This window comes from Gallinula chloropus (genome assembly GCF_964237585.1).
Source record: "Gallinula chloropus genome assembly, chromosome: 1".
Taxonomy (NCBI): Eukaryota; Metazoa; Chordata; class Aves; order Gruiformes; family Rallidae; genus Gallinula; species Gallinula chloropus.
The window spans coordinates 199,079,092-199,099,094 of record NC_140085.1 but is presented as its reverse complement, the minus strand read 5'-3'; the positions used below and the strand labels follow the sequence as shown (position 1 = coordinate 199,099,094).

General features: G+C 39.9%; 1 protein-coding gene across 4 annotated transcripts in view; it reads right to left on the bottom strand.

The window, feature by feature from the left end:
- Positions 1-20,003, bottom strand: part of FAT3 (FAT atypical cadherin 3) — a gene marked incomplete at both ends in the record, with an annotated part of 342,641 nt that overhangs the window by 102,414 nt on the left and 220,224 nt on the right. For 2 of the 4 annotated variants that reach the window (XM_084265956.1, XM_084265958.1), the window contains 3 exons: positions 2,644-2,712; positions 3,161-3,371; positions 5,230-5,544. In XM_084265956.1, coding sequence (XP_084122082.1) covers positions 2,644-2,712; positions 3,161-3,371; positions 5,230-5,544 — 595 coding nt within the window. The remainder of the gene's footprint in view (positions 1-2,643; positions 2,713-3,160; positions 3,372-5,229; positions 5,545-20,003) is intronic. The other 2 variants (XM_084265957.1, XM_084265959.1) reach the window with 1 other exon arrangement.

Sequence of the window (20,003 nt, the reverse complement as noted above, 5' to 3'; positions counted from 1 at the left end):
TAACACCACTGAAACAACCTACATTCACGTCTTTCACAGTGTGGGACCTCCATTAGCTAATAATAGTATTGAATGCAGTCTGAAAACAGAAACCAGGTATGACATCTCAACCATTCCTAATTAAAGTAACAAACATCAAACCAGGCAAGCATCCTGTTCCTCTCTAGTCCATGGGGGGAAGATAATGTCCCTGTCTGCAAGCACCTTCCTCTCCTGGAGCTAACTCAATTTAAACAGTTATTTACAGTGTATGCAATTTAGATGCAAATTAGATACAGAAGTTAGGCAGACAGACTACTACAGAGCCAAATCCCATCCTCTCTCTTTTTATTTAGCTGGGACAAAGTGCATGTTATGCATTAAAAAAGAGGTTCTCTGGAATTCCAAAGCCCACTTAGTTTGAAAAGGTCATAAACATAAAGGTCAAGCTGCAAACTCAGTATTAAACCATGCTACTACATAAGCCTTCAGGGCTTTTGTTGACATTAGTGTGAACTGTGCAGGGAGGTCCGAAATCACAAAATACCAGATGGGGCAGGATCAGGTCTAGGTTTTACAGCAGCAAAGAAACCATCTCTTGCATCAGCAGTCCTATACAGCTTTCATCATGAAACTAACTTCTACTGATAACCCATGCCTTTCATTGGGCATTTCAGTGGTAGACCTCAATGTTCTCCCAAAAGGAAAGTATCAACATCTTTTATTTTTTTCCACATGTTATTGAGGAACAAGGAGAGGATTTACTTTATTTATTTACTTTTTTAAAACTGGCACTGACTAAAGCATCCAACATAACCTAAATGTACAGTGCTCTGCCTATAAACCTCTCGGGGTGGGACCATTGGCAATTCCTGCTGCAGAAACAGGTGCTGTTGCTATTGCTATTATTTATAACAGCAATAATATTTAATGACAGCATTCATTTGATAACAGTACTGAACTGGATGGTCAGGGCCACCAATTTCTCATTAGGGGAGCTCTGTCTCCATGACCCCAAGCAATATCTTGCAGCATCAGGAGCTACACACTACAGGGAAAACATTAGAATTGTTTAAATAACAAAAATATTCAAAGCCATTTGAACTATTTTAGCCATAAAGGTCACATTAGATGAAAAAAATTAAGGTTTAAATTTCACAGTGCTCTGCCTATCATCTCTGTTTGGTAGGAAAAAAAAATAAGGTGTTGCTTGATTGCAAGTGGCTCTAATAATGTCAAAGAACACAGCAGAAGAGTGGGGACTTCTCTCAGTGCTTAACACCGGCAGCATTTTAATGAGAGTTTGTGAAATTGCCAGGGAAAGGACCAAAAGGCTGTGAAAGGCAGAGGAGTCCGGCAAAAGGTTCAAATGGGGTGAAAAAAAAAGTGGCAATGACATCAATAAAGATAGATTTCTCCTGGGAGGAAAGTTAGGGTCAGTGAGAAAGAGAAAGGGAATGTAAACATTAGCTAATAAATTGCATGTAGCATACTGAAACAACCAAGGGAATGGGAGGAAAAGTGTAGGAAACTCATGCTGTCCCTCCCCAGGGGCTAGCAGGAACCTGAGAACAGGATAATAGCTTTGGGTTTAATTTTGATGCGGTTGGCACATCAGAGACTGTGCTACAAATTCAAAGAGGAAATGCCGCTGCTTCTGTCTTTCATCTGCACAAACTGGCAATAAAAGGTGGATGAAACCGACTCCGACAGACGCTTTCTCTTGTGGTCCTTGTCCTTCCTGTTGGCTAAACCCATTCGCAAATAGCTACGCTGAAATGAGAGCCGGGCTCAATCCCTGTAAATAAAGACTGCTGATGCACCCTTTCCACTAAGTCTCTGGCAAAGGCTTTTTGTTCCTCTAATCTTTCATATAGTATTTGCTTTAGAACCCTTCATTTAAATAACAGCACTTTGTGCAGACAGGGTGTTTTACATCCAAAGGTATATAAACATTATGCACGAGTATCCACAATCATTAAGTAGCACAATAACTTTGTGGGGTCATCGTGCTGCTGGAGAAAGTGTCATTTTGGGGATGTTAAATGCCTTATTTTAAATAACACGACTGAATCAGTGGCAGATGCAGGGAAAACGTGCTTAGGAACATTAAATCCTGTTTCTCCACTACAACTACATTGAGACCCTCTGCTCCTGCCTTTTTGGCAGCCACATCCTTAGTGGCATTTCCCTGCGATTTTAAGACCATTGCTTCAATGGCTTCTCCTCTTTGCGAAGGGTATTTCTCCCTCTCTATTTTTATGAGCAATTTTATGTAAGGAAATTTTGTGGTTGAAATCTCAAATAAATCACATTTCTCTTTTTCAGCTTGCATTCAAGACATACTTTTGGTGGCTTCAGTTGTAACCCATATGTTGATGCATCCCATTCTGTTTCACAGTTAAATGGATGGCACTGGACTGTGAAAAGTTTGAATTAATTATTTGTGATCAACTGCGGAAAATCCGTGAATAAAATGATAATAATTGGACACAAACACGGTAAAAGCTGTCATAGAAAGAAACACAGCACATCCATGTGTCGCATCGCATCCTGTCACAGGCACTTAGGAAAGTTGTAATATAAATTGTCTCAAAGAACTTGCAAAAATAAAAGGCAGCCTGGATAGTTGTATTTTAGCAAATGTGTTTGCACTAAGGGTACCTTCTGTTGAACAGTTCTGCCCACAAGCTGTCTGTAGAATATAGAACATCTCTCGAGCATGCTTGCCACCTTGAAGCAGGGCAGTCGGAAGCAGAAAAAAAAGAACAGAATGCAGAAAAAAAGGTGAAGAAAGAGAGAAATGAGGGACAGCAAGTCTAAGTACCATAAATACATTTAGAAATGAGATTAGCAAAGTATGACAATAGAATTTAAATGACAGACAACATTAAGATTGCAGTAAATAACATAGTATGAAAAAAAACAATTCAGCCATACAGCGCTCTTTTTTTCAGCTTAGCTAAGGAGTCATAACAAAAGCAGGAATACTGTTGTTATTATTATTATTGTTATCACTATATTAAAATAGAATTTTCATTTCCACATTACAAAAGAGGGTTTAATTTGGGGGAGGGGACACAACATGACAGTTCACGGTTAGTTTTCTTGCTCTCAAAACCACACATCCATATGCTTTGCTTCTGAAGCTTCCTCCTTACGCTGCTGGGTCCCAACTTACCAACAATATCAAACCAGAGAGGAATATTAGATGGCTGCACAGAGACCACCCCAACGATTTCTGTCACTTTATCGCTTTCCATGACCGTGAAGTTGTAAAATGGTTCATCAAAAGTCAGGGGCACGGGCGAGGGCGCAGGCTTTTTTATCCACTCGATATGGAGGCGTGCAGTTGAAGATTTTTGGGGCCGGCCATTGTCCACTGCTTTTATCTGGCAGGTACAAAGGAAAGAGGACTCAGACCGAGCATCACAGCTTGGCAGTGCAGACCTAATTCTATGGTGTGATGATGATGACTTGGAAAATGGCCTTTTTAATCCTCTACATAAAATCCCATGTAAAAAGAGGGAGATAAGCACTACTTCCTTAGTTATAATTTTTTTCTGTTACATTTTGACTTTTCACTGAAAAGACCTGTTTCAGACTGTAATGTTTTGTTTCAGAAATACTGGTGCAAGGCCTCCCAGAGATGTAATACCAGTGCTCCCCACACAGATCCTCTTCTCCAGAACCAGCTTCCCTCTCCGATTTCATCTTTCACCCTTGCAGTAATGCTGGGAGCTTTATAATGACCCTGTGGGATGCTGTGCACTTTTGACACATGCTCACCCAGACCATGTTTGATTGCTTTTAAATGGCATCCATATTGCGGATAAGATTGATATTCCTTACATTGCCTTCTTCAGAATCTTTAATTCAGTTAAATGCGTTTCAGATCATTTCCTCCATTCTCTAAAACAAATATAATTTAAAATTTTTCTATATTTATTTTCCTTGCTTTCTCATCTCTGTTGTGTTCATTAAGAATTGCCCAGCTTGGTGCTAATTCTTTTCATTATAATGTCCTCTAGAGCAATGGATAGACTTGATGTTCGCCTGGCATGCTTTATGGCTTTAGCACAGAAAAGACAAGATGAGCAGCAATAAACACTGCAGATAAGGAAAGGGATAATGTATGTTACAAAATGGATACTTTGGTGAATATCATCCATGCCAATCAAATAGGGTTTCTTTCAAAACTAAAGGAAATGTTTCTGGCTATATAGGATCACTGGTGTAAATATACTGTTACTACGCCAGTTAAAAATGGGAGATGCTTTCCTGAAATACCATATCCTATTTCTTCCTCTGGAAATGTGTTAAGTGGGCTTGGCGCTAACACTCGCCCCCCACTCCATTCAAGGCGGGCAGGCCCTTAGTGAAAAGATGCTGAGGGTGTGATGAGCAATTTCAAGGTAGAAAACCTTCAGCTGTTGCATTATATTAAGGGCCAGATCCCAGAAGCGACTTCCAGCAGAAGGGAAAGGCACTCGCTCACCCAAAGGGTGCTCTACTCTGATTACTAGGTATTTCTCAAAAATTCTTCATTTTCCTGTCACAGTTTCCAACCCTATGAAGGTAACACAACAGAGATCTGTTACTGCAAGTGACATTGCTACCTTTACTGCAGGTCAGACTGTGGACCTCTGACATTCTTCTGTCAACTCCTTAGCTACAACTTCTTGGCTTATTGTTGTAGATGAAGAGTGCACTTTCAAATCTTAATATTGTGTTATATCAACACCACCATCTAGCATTCCTTCTATTTATGGCCTACATAATTCGAGTTCTGGAAGAAATATTTTGACATTTCTTTTAACTGAAATTGCTGACATACTCATACCTTTTAATGTGGTGAGAACGGTACTCAACATACTGCACTCTTTACATCTCCTCCTTGAAGCCCTCTGACTTGGTCAGTAAAAGGACTTTTCCATGAATGCAGACAGCTGTGTCCACACAAAAAGTAACACTCATAGAGGTATCTGTTCAGTTTGCATTCAAGGGAATGACTTGCACTGAGAATTTGCAAGTTGACTGAACAACCTGAGAATAGTGCACTACATGAACACTCTCAGAACAATTTGTGGCCACAGTTGTATGGGAATACTGTATTTCTTAATACAGCCAGCTACTAGATATAGGTCATATGTTAAACACCGTCATATATCACTCTTTGTACAAACAGGCTTATTTCTAAACCAAAGCCAGTGAAATCATGGCTTTGTATGTCAGTGAAAGAGCACTTACCGTTAAGATGTCATAACTCCCAGCTGTAAACTGCTTTCTGGAAGAAACCATCCCTGTTTTGGGATCAATAAAAAATTTCCCATCATCGTTTCCATCCACAATGCTGTAGGAGATTTCTGCGTTAGGGCCTTCGTCTTTGTCAAAAGCAAAAGCTCTGTAGATTGGCTCCCCTCTTTTCTTACGGTCCCTCTCTGGCAGCTTGATCTGATAGACTTTCTCTGGAAACTGTGGTTTGTTGTCATTCTCATCCAGAACCTGGACCACCACCCAAACGGAGGACTGCTTGGGAGATGTGCCCCCATCTGAGACAGTTACCTGAAAAACAACAGATGTAGAGGTATTACTCTGAAGAGCTACAGTGGGACTTAATAAATTGGAAGAAAATATAAAACATAAGGAAACACCATAAACTGCAGTTCACATAGTCTTCTCTGCACACAAGACTTGCTCACTAACTGAAATATACCCACAATGGCAAATAAAAGAATCAGGAAGACTTTTTTTGAGATGAAACTAGAATGGGGAACCAGAGGATTAGGAACCGATTTCTCCAAAAATCAAATCCTTGTATCTCAAGTTCTGCAAGTTTGCCTCAGAAGAGAGAACTGGAATTAACCCATTAAGCAGGATCCTTGCTTTTTTTTGCAAACTGCTTTTAAAATTTCTTCAGTCACACCATGAATTTGAAAGATGCATTTCTTAAATCCTAAAAGAATCTCTGTCACTTTTCTCCATTAATTATTTGGAATTTCTTAGACAACAAAAGAATTTCTGTCAGTTCTTTTCATTCATTACCTGAGATTTGACAGCTCATTAATTCCAAAACTGCTTTATATGACTGTAAGGGACACAGAGAGGCAGGTAGCACAAAATTCTGCTGCATTGTGTAAAGAGTGCACTGTGCTGCCAGAAACACGTAAGAAATAAAATCGTTGAGACCGAAGTTAATTACTAATTTAGCTGCAACTTAAACAGAATTACTAATCATTTTCAGTCTGAAACACTGTGAAAATGAAATGATCCAAGATCAACAAGGACTCAAGAGATTTAATAATATGCCTTCAAAATGTAATCAATATGTTTCAAACTTCTCCCTCAATATTTCGATTGCATTTTCTAAAGAGAAAGAAATAAGGGAGAAAGTTATTTCTGTTTGCATGAAAGAAGTTCAGATTTCACCATCAGCTGTGTATGCTAACATACCAATTCCTACAGCATTTTTGATGACAGTGAGCCAAGGTATTATCTACCCTTCCATGCTCATACCAAGCATTGTACGTTGACTACATTGCTGGTTAACTTTTTGATGCTTTGCTTCCCATTAAATGTTTCTCCATCCCCTTGCAAATCATAGCATCCTGATGTCCAACCCTTAGGCAAATCATCATTTTCTGGGAATAATGTCCCTAGTCATTGCACCCTCCTTGCGACAAGAAGTCTAAACTTAGGGTAACCCCAATTCAGTACTGAGATCAGCAGAAAGCTGACTGCATTTTCCACGAGCAAAGGTAGAAGAACTTTTCCATTTTCTGTATTTTACTGTATTTTTAAAAAAATGATGCAGTGCAAGGGAACAGACTGACAGCCTTAGGGACCAAACCCTCTTATTGACAGGAAAGCAAATGGTATGGAAGTATGTACGGCAATGTAAACCCCCCATATCAGCCCATAACTCATTTGGAGAGTGGAGCCTGTCCTCCCAACAACATGTAGACTGTCACCAGGGTTGGCAATTAGCACTTGTTGGGATTGCCGCCTCGTGATATGGATGACTGCCTGCTGGGAGCCGGATGGGGACCATCCTCATCCTGCGAAGCCACCAACGTGCCATCTGTCACTCACCGGCGAGGGGGTGCGGGGAGAGGACCCGCAGCTCATTACCAGTGTACTCAGCCATCCAGTTCCCACTCGCTACACTTTCCAAAATAGCATTTATAACACCGAAAGGCTGCACACATGGCTGCGAATCTGTCTTTGCACCCGGTGAGAGCAACCTCAGCCTCTCCACTCCACCGCTCCAGGAGAACTTCAGAGCTCCTGCAGCTAACAAAAAGCCAATTCTGCCAATTCCCCTATTGCAGCCTTTCGGCAGTAAGTAACTTTTGTCCCACTTAGAGGCTGATCCCCTTTATTTCTGTTCTGCTCTGGTTAAACTCACTAAGCTCTCGGCAAGAGCACAGGTTAACAAAGAAAAACCTTTTACAGGATTTTTGCTGACTCCACAGATAAAATAATCAGCGGTGCCAGACGGTACAGACCTAGTGCACAGAAACACAGACACACTTATTTAAACACAGGTCAAAAATACCAACAAAATGCTTTTTTTAGGGGGCAATGTTCTTAATACGTAGAAAATACTGGCAAGGTTCAGGAAACTCTTGTTTTCTGCTCAGAACATTGCTCAGCTTTTACAAGAAAAACCCCAAAACCCTAAAAAAGACATTTTCTTCGACCTGCTAGAAGTCATCTCTGATAAAAGGTGTGGGGAGGAGATTAAAGTTTTACAGCTGATAACGATAATATAATCTCTGTAAACCGCAGTGGTAGAACCAGTCAAGTGACCATGATGGCAAACCTACTTCAGTCAACTTTAAGTCTGTGCTCCAGGAGCTAAGCTATCTTCCTGCTCTACCAAACACACAGCCTCACAGTTCCTTAGGTGACTGCTGAAACCCCGCCTACCGCGGCATTGTGGCAGTAAAAACGTGTTTGTTTTTGTGTGTCCAAACTTGTGGGAAATCCATTCAGTAATGGAAAAGTTGTGCTGAAAATATTTGCTGACAGCTAATGGAAAATAGTAACGGCTATAGCACGCAATGGCAGCTAATTAACAGAAATTAACATAGAAGGCCTGAAGTTAGTCAGTTCTGCTCTGTCTAAAACTTTACATCCCCAGAGGAAAATGTTACGTACCAGCAAAGCCTTTTTCTCTGGGTGACACTCAAAACTTTTCAAAATGACAGGCTCCAGCTCCACTCGCGAAGCTCTGAGCGCCAGACACAGGAGCTGAAGTGTGAGTTAAAGCTCCCTCTTTGCAGGCATGTAAATTAATTAATTAAGCTGCCCTCACACCAGCGACATGATTATTTCCCTAACTGTAAATACATGCCCTGGTTGACCCCTCTTTTCTGCCCCATCAAGCCAGACCCCAGCCTGGGTTTTTCAGGTTCCAGTTATAAAAAGGGTAAAAGACCTGCAAAAATTTCCTCTGCCCCAACAGAAAAAAAATCAAACCCAAAACACAACCAACCCTCCGGGACAACACATGAAAACAAAATAACAAACTGCTGCCAGTTCAAAATTGTTCCAAGACAAAAGTGGGTTCAGCACAGCGCTCTGCAAATACCAATCCCATCGCAAGCACCCTACCACACAGGCACTTAGGGGCCCCTCTAACAGAGGCAATTCTGATTCAAGCAGTACCAAGGTTTTCAGCAAAACCCTTAAACAGCTGGAAATTACAGTGAAAAGTAACCAGGGAGGGGAGGGAGGTTGGGATGTTTGTAGGACAAAGACACAAAAGCTAATTCACAGCTGGTATCTCTGGAAATGTGAAAGGCAGATGTGCAAGGCACAGGAGAGCTTGCCAGGAGAGAAGCTGTAATTTAGGACCGGTGAGGTCCTTTTGTTTAGAAATCTGCAGATGGTATGGTAGGGGAAAAAAACCAAAACCAACAAAGAAAGGTGATATAGATGAATGAGATGCTGTCTCAATATATGCTCTTAAAGATGTGCCATCAAAACCCAAACGAGACTAATCAAGATGGTGAAACGGTGAGGACTGCAATTAAAGCTTTTCCTAGAAGAGATGAGAAGTGGCTGCTTGGTTAGCAGGTGCCTTTCTGTATGCCTTGTCCAGTCTTTGTGCTGAGTCTGGTATCCAGGCTCCATGTATCCTTGCCCACGTGCAACCTGAGACAGCAGAGTGGAACATTTTAAAAGGAGAGACAGCAAGAATCATATGAACTTTATATACCACATTCATGGTACACTCCTATACGTCATTTTCCCACAACCTACAGACACTACAGTCTTCTTCATAAAGTGAACAACAGTCTGCAGGTATCTGCATTCACCCACTGGCTTTGCTGTTTATGGCTATACTGAAACATACTCTATTATAGTCATGTTTGCGTTCAAGCCCACAGACCAACTACAGAGAGATTCCATAGCAGTGGACCTTCTCAGTGAAAACCAAGGTCAACATTAACTGTTAACATAGAACAGCTGGAATGTTAGGTATTTTTCTTTTCATGACCACAAAGGTGGTGTGGAGGAGACTTCTGCTGTGAAACTATTGCCTAGAACATAGAATCAGCTTAGCAGATCTCATTTCTGGTGACAAGAATAATTTTACCTCGAGACAATCACTCCTATGAATTGGACTGTGACACTTAACTAAAGAAGGATGAGCTCTTGTGTTTTTTTTCAGAATACAAATGAAACTGGGAGGACCACTCTCCTGAATTAAAAGTACAATATTGAGTCTCATTAACACAAACTCATGACTTCCAAGACAATTATTAACTCTGCTGGAGAGAGTAGCTAGCAGGGATCTTCAACAAGTACAAGACGACAATCGGCAGGTGTTTAATGTGAATTATCAAGCCTCAAGAAGAACAAGAATGTTCTTCCATATCACGCCTTGGCAGGAGGAAGTACTCAGCCTACCCAATTTTTTAGTGAAGAGGAACCGCCACCTTACTGTCATTAGCATTGCAAAACTTGTAAGATGTCATACTTACTTGTTTATTTTCACTCACGTGATACTGCTTAATGCAAAAAAAAAAGAATGAGGCGAGATGCCTGCATCTCATCTGAGGAGCGGGCATAATGAGGGCTTCAGTTAGAAGCCCCTTCCCCCAACCAGAAAAGCCAATTTTGCTTCAGAAAACTTTAGAAAAGAGAATCTGGTTGAGTTACTGGAGACAGAAAAATGATCAAAGGGAGCCTGAGAGCTGAGGCATACCCCTGCTGTTAGTGACTAATGGGTTTGTTTCTTCTGCCAATGCGCAAACGAGCTGCAATACCTATTGTAAGAGCCTCTGGAATTCAGCCTGAGTAAGAGAAATAAAAGATTATAAAGGAGAGCTCATTGAAGGATGAATGGAACTTTAAAGTCAAATACACTGAATTACTATCTCTGCCTACTTCAGAGAGGGACTAAATTCGAAGCTAAATTCTTACAAGGGAATATTTTCCTGAAGCGCGTTGTATTTCTGAACTACGCATCAGACTATTGCTGCAACGTGGAGGCAGCAAAACTCAAGGATGAACAGGAGGGGGAACAAAAAAGGCAATTTTGGGTTGGTTTTTTTTTTTCAGCTCAACAAAAATACTAAGTAAGCTGTAGTAAACTAGACGCCTTCTTGTTCTAATCCTTTATTTGGCAACTGGGGAAAAAGAAGCGGGCAGCTGCTTATTTCACTTACCCTAATAGAATGCAGTGCTGTCCCAAAAGACAAATTACTTAAACGTTTCTTGTAGGAAAGAGTGCCAATCATACCAGTGTGCTCCATCTTTCCTTATTTCCTTTACAATGTGTTAATCTGGGAACTCTTGTTTTCAATCATAGAAAAAATAATACCTTTGCATTGGCCAGCTACCCGAAATAAATAATTCAGAGTACATTTTAAATACAGATTATTACTGACACAAACACTGTAGGTGGCTGATTAGGTAAGTCAATGGCTTCCAGCCACATTCAAACTGGAAAATGATGCATAATGGTCTGTTAAACCATTTGAGAATTAACGATGACATCAGGTAATTTCAGCACTGTATTGCCAAAAGACAGGAAGGAAGGAAGGCAGGCTTTTTCAGTTGGAGTTAAATGCTCCCTGCAGTATCTGCAAAATGAAATACTAGAAGAGAGTACTGAAGAAAGTCTGAAGAGGATTCAAATCTCAAGTTCCGCCACACTCAGGGTACTGAGACCTGTAGATGGTAACCAAATGACCTGGCAGAATGAAATCTCAGATTGGGAGCCTGAAAGGAGAAATGGGAGCCTGAAGACTGAAATAAAGACTCCATTTATTCTGCAACAGGCTTTATGCTACGAGCTGTTTGAAAATTGCAACAGCAAACAGTGGAAATCATCTGGTAAGAAAAAACATTTCTCAGCTGGGACTTTTCCTGATCTTCTAGGTTACAGTCAGAAGCAGTGCTTTGAGCAGCTTGCAAAGTCCCCCCCCCACAGAGGATTCGAAAATCTGAGATGTCCACAGTATCAGTCTCCAGATAAGAACAGTAAAAGTCTTTTGGATACACTGAGAATTTCCTTTCTTGATTCATGAGGCTATAACAATGAATTTTGCTACCCCAGCACGTAACAAAGAAAAAACCGGAAAGCAAAAGAATACACTCCAAAGAGTCCTCTGGTAACATCTGGATCAAAGGACATTAACCCACTTTAGCAGATTGATGCCTTACAAAAAAGATAAAGATTGATATGCGATTGTTGAAAAATAATTTTTATAGATGTATGAAACCTCTTAAGAAACAATCTACTGCTAAACAGAAGTATAACTACCCCCATAGCCTCTAAATGAGAAAGATAAAAGTTGTGTATTGGTCTTCACAACAAACTTTGAAGAAGGTCTTTAGTTCCTGCTGATAGTGAAGATTATGATCAAAGACTTTTGTGAACAGAAAATGAGTAGTCAAATATGAGAACATTTTGCTTCAAGCAGCTTTAAATAACATAAAGCTTGCAAATGAAGATATTGAGGCAGTTTAATGTTAGTAGTAATCTCTATGTCAATTGCAATTCCATTCATATCAGAGTATCTACTTCAGCCATTTGTGGATTTTGCTTTTCTCATGACAAGAAGCAGCTGATCAGATATTCAAAAGAGGCGTGCAGCAACGTTGAAGCTCGCTGCACTGCCCTTTTCTCAGTTATTCAACTGCCCTTCATTTTCCTTCACAAAAGTCACTTGATTCTCACCTCTACTATAAGCAGGAATCAAACACCTTCTTCAAAGTTTCCTCAAAATGATGATGGTCATTCCATGTCCCTAATCTTCCCTCTTTCATACTACACCAGTCAATGTGTGTAATCGTGTAGTAGCCAGAAAAACAAGTCTGTCTGTTAATAAAGATGTAAGATTTTATCCGTACTTCTAAGATTTTTTTCCCTAATAGCAGGAAGGCTATGCTCAAAAATATATGCTGATATATTGCCAAAAATTAATCAAGCTATAGTACTAGTCACCGTGAAGTTAATCAATCAAGCAGCAAAATGATAAGGTTCTTTTCAGCTGCTCCGGGCATGCAGCTGTATCAGTCTGTAGTGTAAATCCCCAGATATTCACACTGATGGGAAATTAAGGTACAGCAACTCTTTTAGCAGAAACTCTCTAACTCGGTGCAGGTGAATTTCTGTGCGTGGCAACAGCCCTCCATCTATCCTGCGGTAAGTCAGCAGCACTGCCTCATGCTAACGCAGCACACGCTGCCCTAAGAACAGGCACAGCACAAAGGAGCTGGGTCGGAATGCCCTAACCATTCCTGTGGCACGTGGCTTCTGTTCCAAATAACATCAAATTACATTTTCAAAATTCAAAGGAAATATCTTCTTCTCTCTTGAACTATCATATCAAAAGTTAGTTCTGAACAATTTTTGTCATGCCGACAGCCAGTGCCTTCTGACGGTGTGTCAAACACCCTTACCTGAGACTGTGATAATCGGTCTTGAACCAGTATTGCTATTGCTTAGGAGGTAGTATTTGGCATCCAGTGAGATGAAACATATACTCTGTAATTCTTTAAAGCTATTTACTGTACAGGTACACTGCGCCCAAGCTCTATGCTGCTCTATGAAACGGAACCACGTACTTTCAAAAGAAAGATAACGCCTTTTTTTTTCTTTTTTAAAGTCTCCCTAGCACTTGGTTGTGCTAACGGGGGATGACACCACCTTGTCTTCATCAGAAAGGCAGATTAAGATGCATCCAGCCCCATCTCCAGCTCCTCCTCCAGCCATTTGTTCTTCCCCTGTCATCGGTTTACAGCCACCTTCACCCGTCAATAAACTGTTCGTGCATCTGTGCTACGAACAGGGATACTGAAATAAGCAGGATTTCAAATGAATTGCTGAAAGAAAACCAAATGCCCCAGAAGGCAGATGGTTAATGAGTGATGGTGGTGAGAGAGCAAAGCAAGGAGAGGAATGGCAGGTCCCCAAGTCAGAGGAGCTGGAAATCTCTTAAGATGTTCTGGCTACTGAAGGAAAATGCACTGTGTAACTACGATTTCGGTAACGAATTTTACAATTTAACTACAGACAGAATGCTACTTTGTACTCACTCCCCAAAAAAACCAAATCTCTATCACAGAACTCATCACTTATCAAAAAGCCTTTGATTAACACCAACATAGGGAAAGGCTTTGTGTCCCAGCAATAGTAACTGGAAACATCCAATTCCCATCTTATACTTTTTGGTTTTTATAATATGCAAGAAATAATGAATGTTTCCTATCCACACATACATGTAAAATGTTTCAAAGATGGTGTTATAGCTGATAGCCTGGAAGGTAGTCTCTGTCATTTAAATGTAATTTAGCTTTTTCAAGATAAAAAAATGAAGCTTATACAGTTTTATGTTTTAAGTAAAGCTTACCCGTTAAAAAGCTGATTAATGAAAATGCATGTCTTTGCCAGGTTAGAAGTATAAAACATCAGACTATTAAGGGGTGTGGGTTAGGGTTAGGGTTAGGGTTAGGGTTAGGGGTTTTGATCCTGTGGAGACATTCTACATTTGCATAAGGCAAAAAATGGACATTTTAAGCCTCAGAAATTTCTTTGGCTTTAGTGAACTGTCACTCTGGAAGACTGCTCTGACTGTGTTCACCAGTCCAAAAGGAAAAATATGAAGATGTGATTTTTTTTGTGATACTCCAATTTTTCATAGAAGTTCCTTTCGTTAGCGTTGAGATGCCAAGTAAAGTTTTAAACAACTTAGCTGACAGTATGATAGCAATTACTCATACATGTGTGAATAAAGTAATTTTCATAGTCAGGTGAGGACTACATCCTAAAATATACAAAGCAGTATAAAATTACTCAGAAAATCAGTATGAAAATTGAGTAAGATAAAGGCGAGAAGTGTGAATAAGAAGTTTGGCTGTTGGGGCCCTTCCCAAGGCAGTTTTCTATAATGACAATATCATTCTAGTTTTGTCAGACCAGGTTAAATTAAATCAAATCAAATCAATAATTGCTTTGATTTTAGCAATAAAAAATTTCTACTTGACTTCTCAGTGCCTACTTCACAACTTTCTGTGACAAATTAATTTTAGGCAGTTAATAAGCATTAATTGGGCTGTATTTAATCACAGTTTCATCTAATAGGCAATATGGAGAAGCCTTATTATCTCAATCTCCACTTGCCTTCGATTCTAAGTGTCCTATAAATATCGACTATCCGGTTTACATTGACATGGGGTCAATTTTACAAGCTGGTTGATAATCAGAATGGGACTGTATGTAGGGAGAAAATGCAGATTCTGGTTTTGAAGCAAAACTCATACTCTTGGACTACCTTTCTACCTTTTCCAAATTCAGTTTCCAGCTTTTAAAATTCAGCCTGGAAAACGGGCTTGGGTATTATGTCTAGTAAAAAAGATGTGAAACTAAAATTCACATAACTGTTCCAGTGATAAAGGATGAGAGCCATTAGCCCCTTCTCTGATGGGTGCATTAGGACTCTATATCATCTGACATAGCAAAATCTTGCTTTTTTCACAAGACTGGAACAGTTAAGTGTACATTTAGGGTCCAGTTCCCTGTAACAGTTCCCCACACAGTTATTTTAGCTCCTTTTTCAGCTGTGATGAACCTCTACCAACCTCCACAAACACCTGAATAGCCTCAGCATCCCCAGCTGCACCATGGATGGTAGATATGCACATACTGCCGGGCTAAAGATACATGGGAGAAGTCTAATGACAAGTGTTTCCCTGATGAATTGAACTCACGTTGTCTGAGCAGCCAAAGAATCACAGGTATGTTCTTGGTGGAGATGGCCACTTGTGCAATCCTGTGACTTGGAAATCAATAGGAATTTTCCCATTGACTTTAGTGAGAACAGGGTTGCACCTACAGCCCATTTCAGCTTGTTTTTATTTCTCATTCAGCTTTTGCTCAGCCCTGGGCTGCAACTGCCTAATGAGTACCTGAAAGCTATAAGCTAAAGGGTAGAGAAGATGTGCATCATCGCAGCAGCACCACCACTGCATACACTGGAACTGACTGGGAAGAATCTCACTTTAACACCCAGGCAAGACTTTTTTTTTTTTTTGGTTTACTTTAAAGAAACAGCAATTTCATATGCAATTTTTTTAACAAGCTTTTTTTTTTCCCTTGTTGGTTCAATCTGTTACACATGCAGCCAGTGATCCTGCAAACAGTGATGTATAGGAATAATTTTCAGAATGTGTCAAGACCATATTGCTGACATAAATAAGTAGATGTGTGTATAAGAGCAAGGTCATTTGGGGGTAACAATCCAACATTGTCCCAAAGTTTTAACATTCCAAATGTGTTGGGGAGAAAAAAAAAAGTTAAAAAAATAAAAATCCTGGCCTGAAAACTTAATTTCCCTGAGTAACACTCAGAACACATTAAAAATGTTCAGGTTATTAATATTAATTAATCAATTAATACTATTATAATTAATTAATTACACAGTGCCTGGAGTCCTGGAAAGGGATCTTTATGTGTCTGCATAATAAGAAGATGACATTCTACTCCCGCAGCGCAGAAGGAATTTTAAAAGATCGCAACTTTTAAAGTATTCTCAGCACTTTGATTCTTCTGCACTAGTCCTTAACATGCATTCGGTTTTTTCAGCCACAGGATGGCATTCACTGCTGCACAAATGGTCAGTCAAATGTAAGTAGAGCCTAGGAAGCATACTCTCCACCTGGGGAAAGGACATCATTAATAAAATAATGATTAATGTTAATTTACTGCTTTCTATTGATGACAAGCATTTAGTCAGGAATGTAATAGCAAAATCTTACCACGCACAGCCCTTGCGTTCATGTTCTTACTGTATGGACACCAAGGCTCTCAACAGATACTTATCTTGTCTGACTTCAGTTAGCTGGGATGTTCTAAAAATACAGAGCAGCAATTCCAACTTGAGATACCAGCAACTGCATAAAGTGCTTCAGATTCACTTCCATGGTTTATAGAGTCATGGGAACTCCTTAATGGATTTATATAGGCTCATAATTTACTGTTTATTTTCCCATCGAGGCAGTATACGGAGTAGGTGTTGACACATGGCATACCAACGGGGAGGACAGTTGGACTGAATGAATGGCCAAGGTGACCGATAATTGGATTGCAAATGTCAAAGAGTGTGGTTGAAAAGCCAGGTATATCAACCCACACATACTTTTCCCAGTTGTGAAATGAAAGTTAAGAGCAGGGACAATCAGCTACAAGTAGTTACGATTTATAGAGTTGGGTTTGAAGTCAGTGGCAAGAAGCATCCAATTAACTTCAGTAGAGATGTCTAACGCCACTGGAAAAACGACTGGATTTAGAGTGATGAGCAAGAATGTCAGACTGAGAGACAACCTAGTAATGCTATTAACCTTTGTGAGATTGCCCCGCCGATAATGTGATCTGGGGGACAATAAAACACTGCATGAGACAATATGCCCAATTTGGTAGCGCAAGACTGATATATGGGAGACAAAGGAAAATTTTCCTGGATTCATTTTATGGGCCTCCAATTAGCCCTCACTAGGTGAAGGGAGAAAAAGGGGGGGGTGGGGGGAAGCAGGAGGAGACCCTCTAATGAGTTGCTTTGTTGGTTTGTAGCAAAAGACATTGAAAAAGCAAAGTTTTAGGAGCTGCTTTGCTTTTGAGATTGTCTCAGGAGGTGTTAAAGGGGCTGGGTACTTTGCTGGAAACAGCCGTGAGAAAGCTCCTGATTTATGGGAGCTCTTGAGCAGCACAAGTGCATCCTGTCCGGATCAGTACAGGAGGCGTGATCCCTTGGCACAGGGAGATCAGATATGTCAGCCCCATGCGCTAATCCCCATGGTTAGATGCTGGGGTCTGAAACACAGATGCTTGCTCAGGATGCAGATCCCTGTCCAACACCATCTATAGATGTTGCTGTTGTTTCCTCTGAGAAATTGCATACCGAATATAAACGTGCTTGTTCTCCAGAAGTGTACCCACTTTTAGAAATGATGCTATTAAAAGTGGGTCTAATCCACAGTTTACTGATCTAACAAAATATGTAAATCTTACTTACAGACTGGGTAAGGCAAAGGCAGTTTGTTAATCAAGTGAAGTTTAAGATGCAATTCCTATTTTGCTATGGAAGTCTGGTGAATGTGTGCTCAGTAACCTTTAGAAAATAGAGCATGAATGTGTCATTTATTTGGCTACTACTGTTTAGGCATCCAAAGGCTAGTGGAACATATTGCCTGCCCAGAGAAAGCAGAGGGGGGTCTCAAGTTAGGAAGTCCTGAAGTTGCTCTCAGTCTGTGCTGCAGAGTGGAGGAGAGGGAAGAGACACCAAATTAGCCTTGCAAGAACTATATGAGGTACTGAAAACAGCCCACAACTCTGAGTAGGGTAATTTGCTCTGTCAAGAAACAGGATAAATGACTGCCTCATGCTGAGCACCGCGATGCAGCGGCAAGGTTTTCTTTCAGGAACTCAGCAGCTTGCTGGAAGTTGGGTGTCCCATCACCGATGTGATCCATCACCCGGCACCCCCCCCAGTGCTGCAGAAAAACAAAATCTTCCCTATGTTTCAGACTTCTTTTTATTCAAAAAGCCACAGCTTTCAATTGGTACCTTCACACTGAGAGTCAGGTATCATGAGAATGAAATGCTTGAAGAGATTTAAAGCAAATATCATTTTACTTTTTAAAATCCCATTCCCTGGCTGAGATGTTACAGTTAAGACTCCACTCAGGTGGTATCTATCTAGTGGTTTGCAACAAAAACAGTGAAAGATTCTTAACTGTGCAGATACTTGGTAAATGCCAATGAAAAAAAAAAAGACAAAACCTGGACTTTAGTACTCAATTCAATCCCACAAACATAGGGCCAAAACTACACAGGGTGAGTCTGTGCAGGTCCATTTGAACAACAGGGTTTTGGTGAGGTGGATAAGGACTATATGCAAGCAAACCTTATGTGTCAACATTTTTACTCCTTCTGCTATGCATGATGGTCTTCTTTCAAGACTACTCGTCTCCCTGCCTCTTGCATTTCTCAGTCAACAGAGAGCATGACATTCTGGCATACTTTGATGTATCACACAATAAAGCATCATCTCTGCTAATCTAAAATGTGTAGTCTTAAACTTACAACATTCTAGATTTTTTTGAGTGTTTTTTTAAACTATGGTCATGTGGTAGTTTGGGTTGGTTTTTTTTTTGAAGCGTGGCAATGTAAAACCATGTGTTTAAATTCTCCATGGGTTTTTTTTCAATTACTGAAAACAGCTATTTAGCCTTGAGGGTTAAGAAGACATTTTTATTTATACAACACCTTAAAATTATTTGGAAGGCTAGTGGAAGAAAACAAGTTTCACAGGGAAAACCAAATATATTTGAGGTCATGACAAAGTAATAAGCTATTTGTTAGTATCTGGATTAAAGACAATATGCTGGTCCTCAGAAAAGTTGAAGCCGTAAATTGACAGACTGCTATTAGTAATATCTGTATTTTTACTTTCCCAGAGAATGTGAGAAAAAATAATTAATTATTTTGATTCTAACAATTTTTTTTTTGCTCTCAATTATTCATGTTAATCCTTGCTTTTGACTATTTCAAATATTCCTTGCCAAAGAAAGTATTGGGTTTTGCCAAAACATAAAATCTACTCTAAAACTGCTATGATAACATTTTCAATGTCTCTGCATTGTGAGAGATTAGCAAACAGCAATATTACATTTCAGAATGAGGAGATTAATCTGTTTCCTGACAACTGAAATTTGTTAAGCTGGGAAAAAGAAAATTACAGCTTCTGAGGGCAGATTTTATAGCACTTGCTGCTTCAGGGCCTTTGTATTTTTCTGTTTAAATCATATCTTCATAAAAGCAAAAGAATTGTTTGGTCTCTGATTATTATCAAGCTAAAGTCAGATAAGAAAAGTATTAGGATTCTTATGTTCCATGATAATATATTTAGGGAGAAAAAAGGTGTCAAATATGCTTATTAAACTGATTCTCAAGCCGATTAGAGGTTTTCTTATCTCTAGGTGTCTAGTAAATACTTTGTGTAATGTTACAAATTATGCTGAATACCCCAATCTTATTTCAGCACATTTCACACAATGATGCACTTTTGCCATAACAAATTATTTGTAAAATAAACACTTTTTTCAGACTAACATGTTTTTGCAGGACATTTTCCTACCCTTTCCAGTATGTCTTTTTTGCTCAAGCTGAATGTTGAAGGATTGTGTGGCAAAGTGACAGGGTGGCAATCTGGGAATGTGAAAAAATAGATAAAGAAGGGATGCATAATATTGAAAGATCACAGAATCACAAAATTACAGAGTCACTAGGTTGGAAAAGACCTTTGAGATCATCGAGTCCAACCATACTCATCTTCTATGAAACCATATCCCTGAGCACCTCACCTACTTGTCTTTTAAATACATCCAGGGTCGGTGACTCAAGCCCCTTCCTGTGCAGCCTGTCCCAGTGCCCAATAACCCTTTTGATGAAGAACTTTTTCCTAATGTCTAATCTGAACCTGCTCTGGTGCAGCTTGAGCCCATTC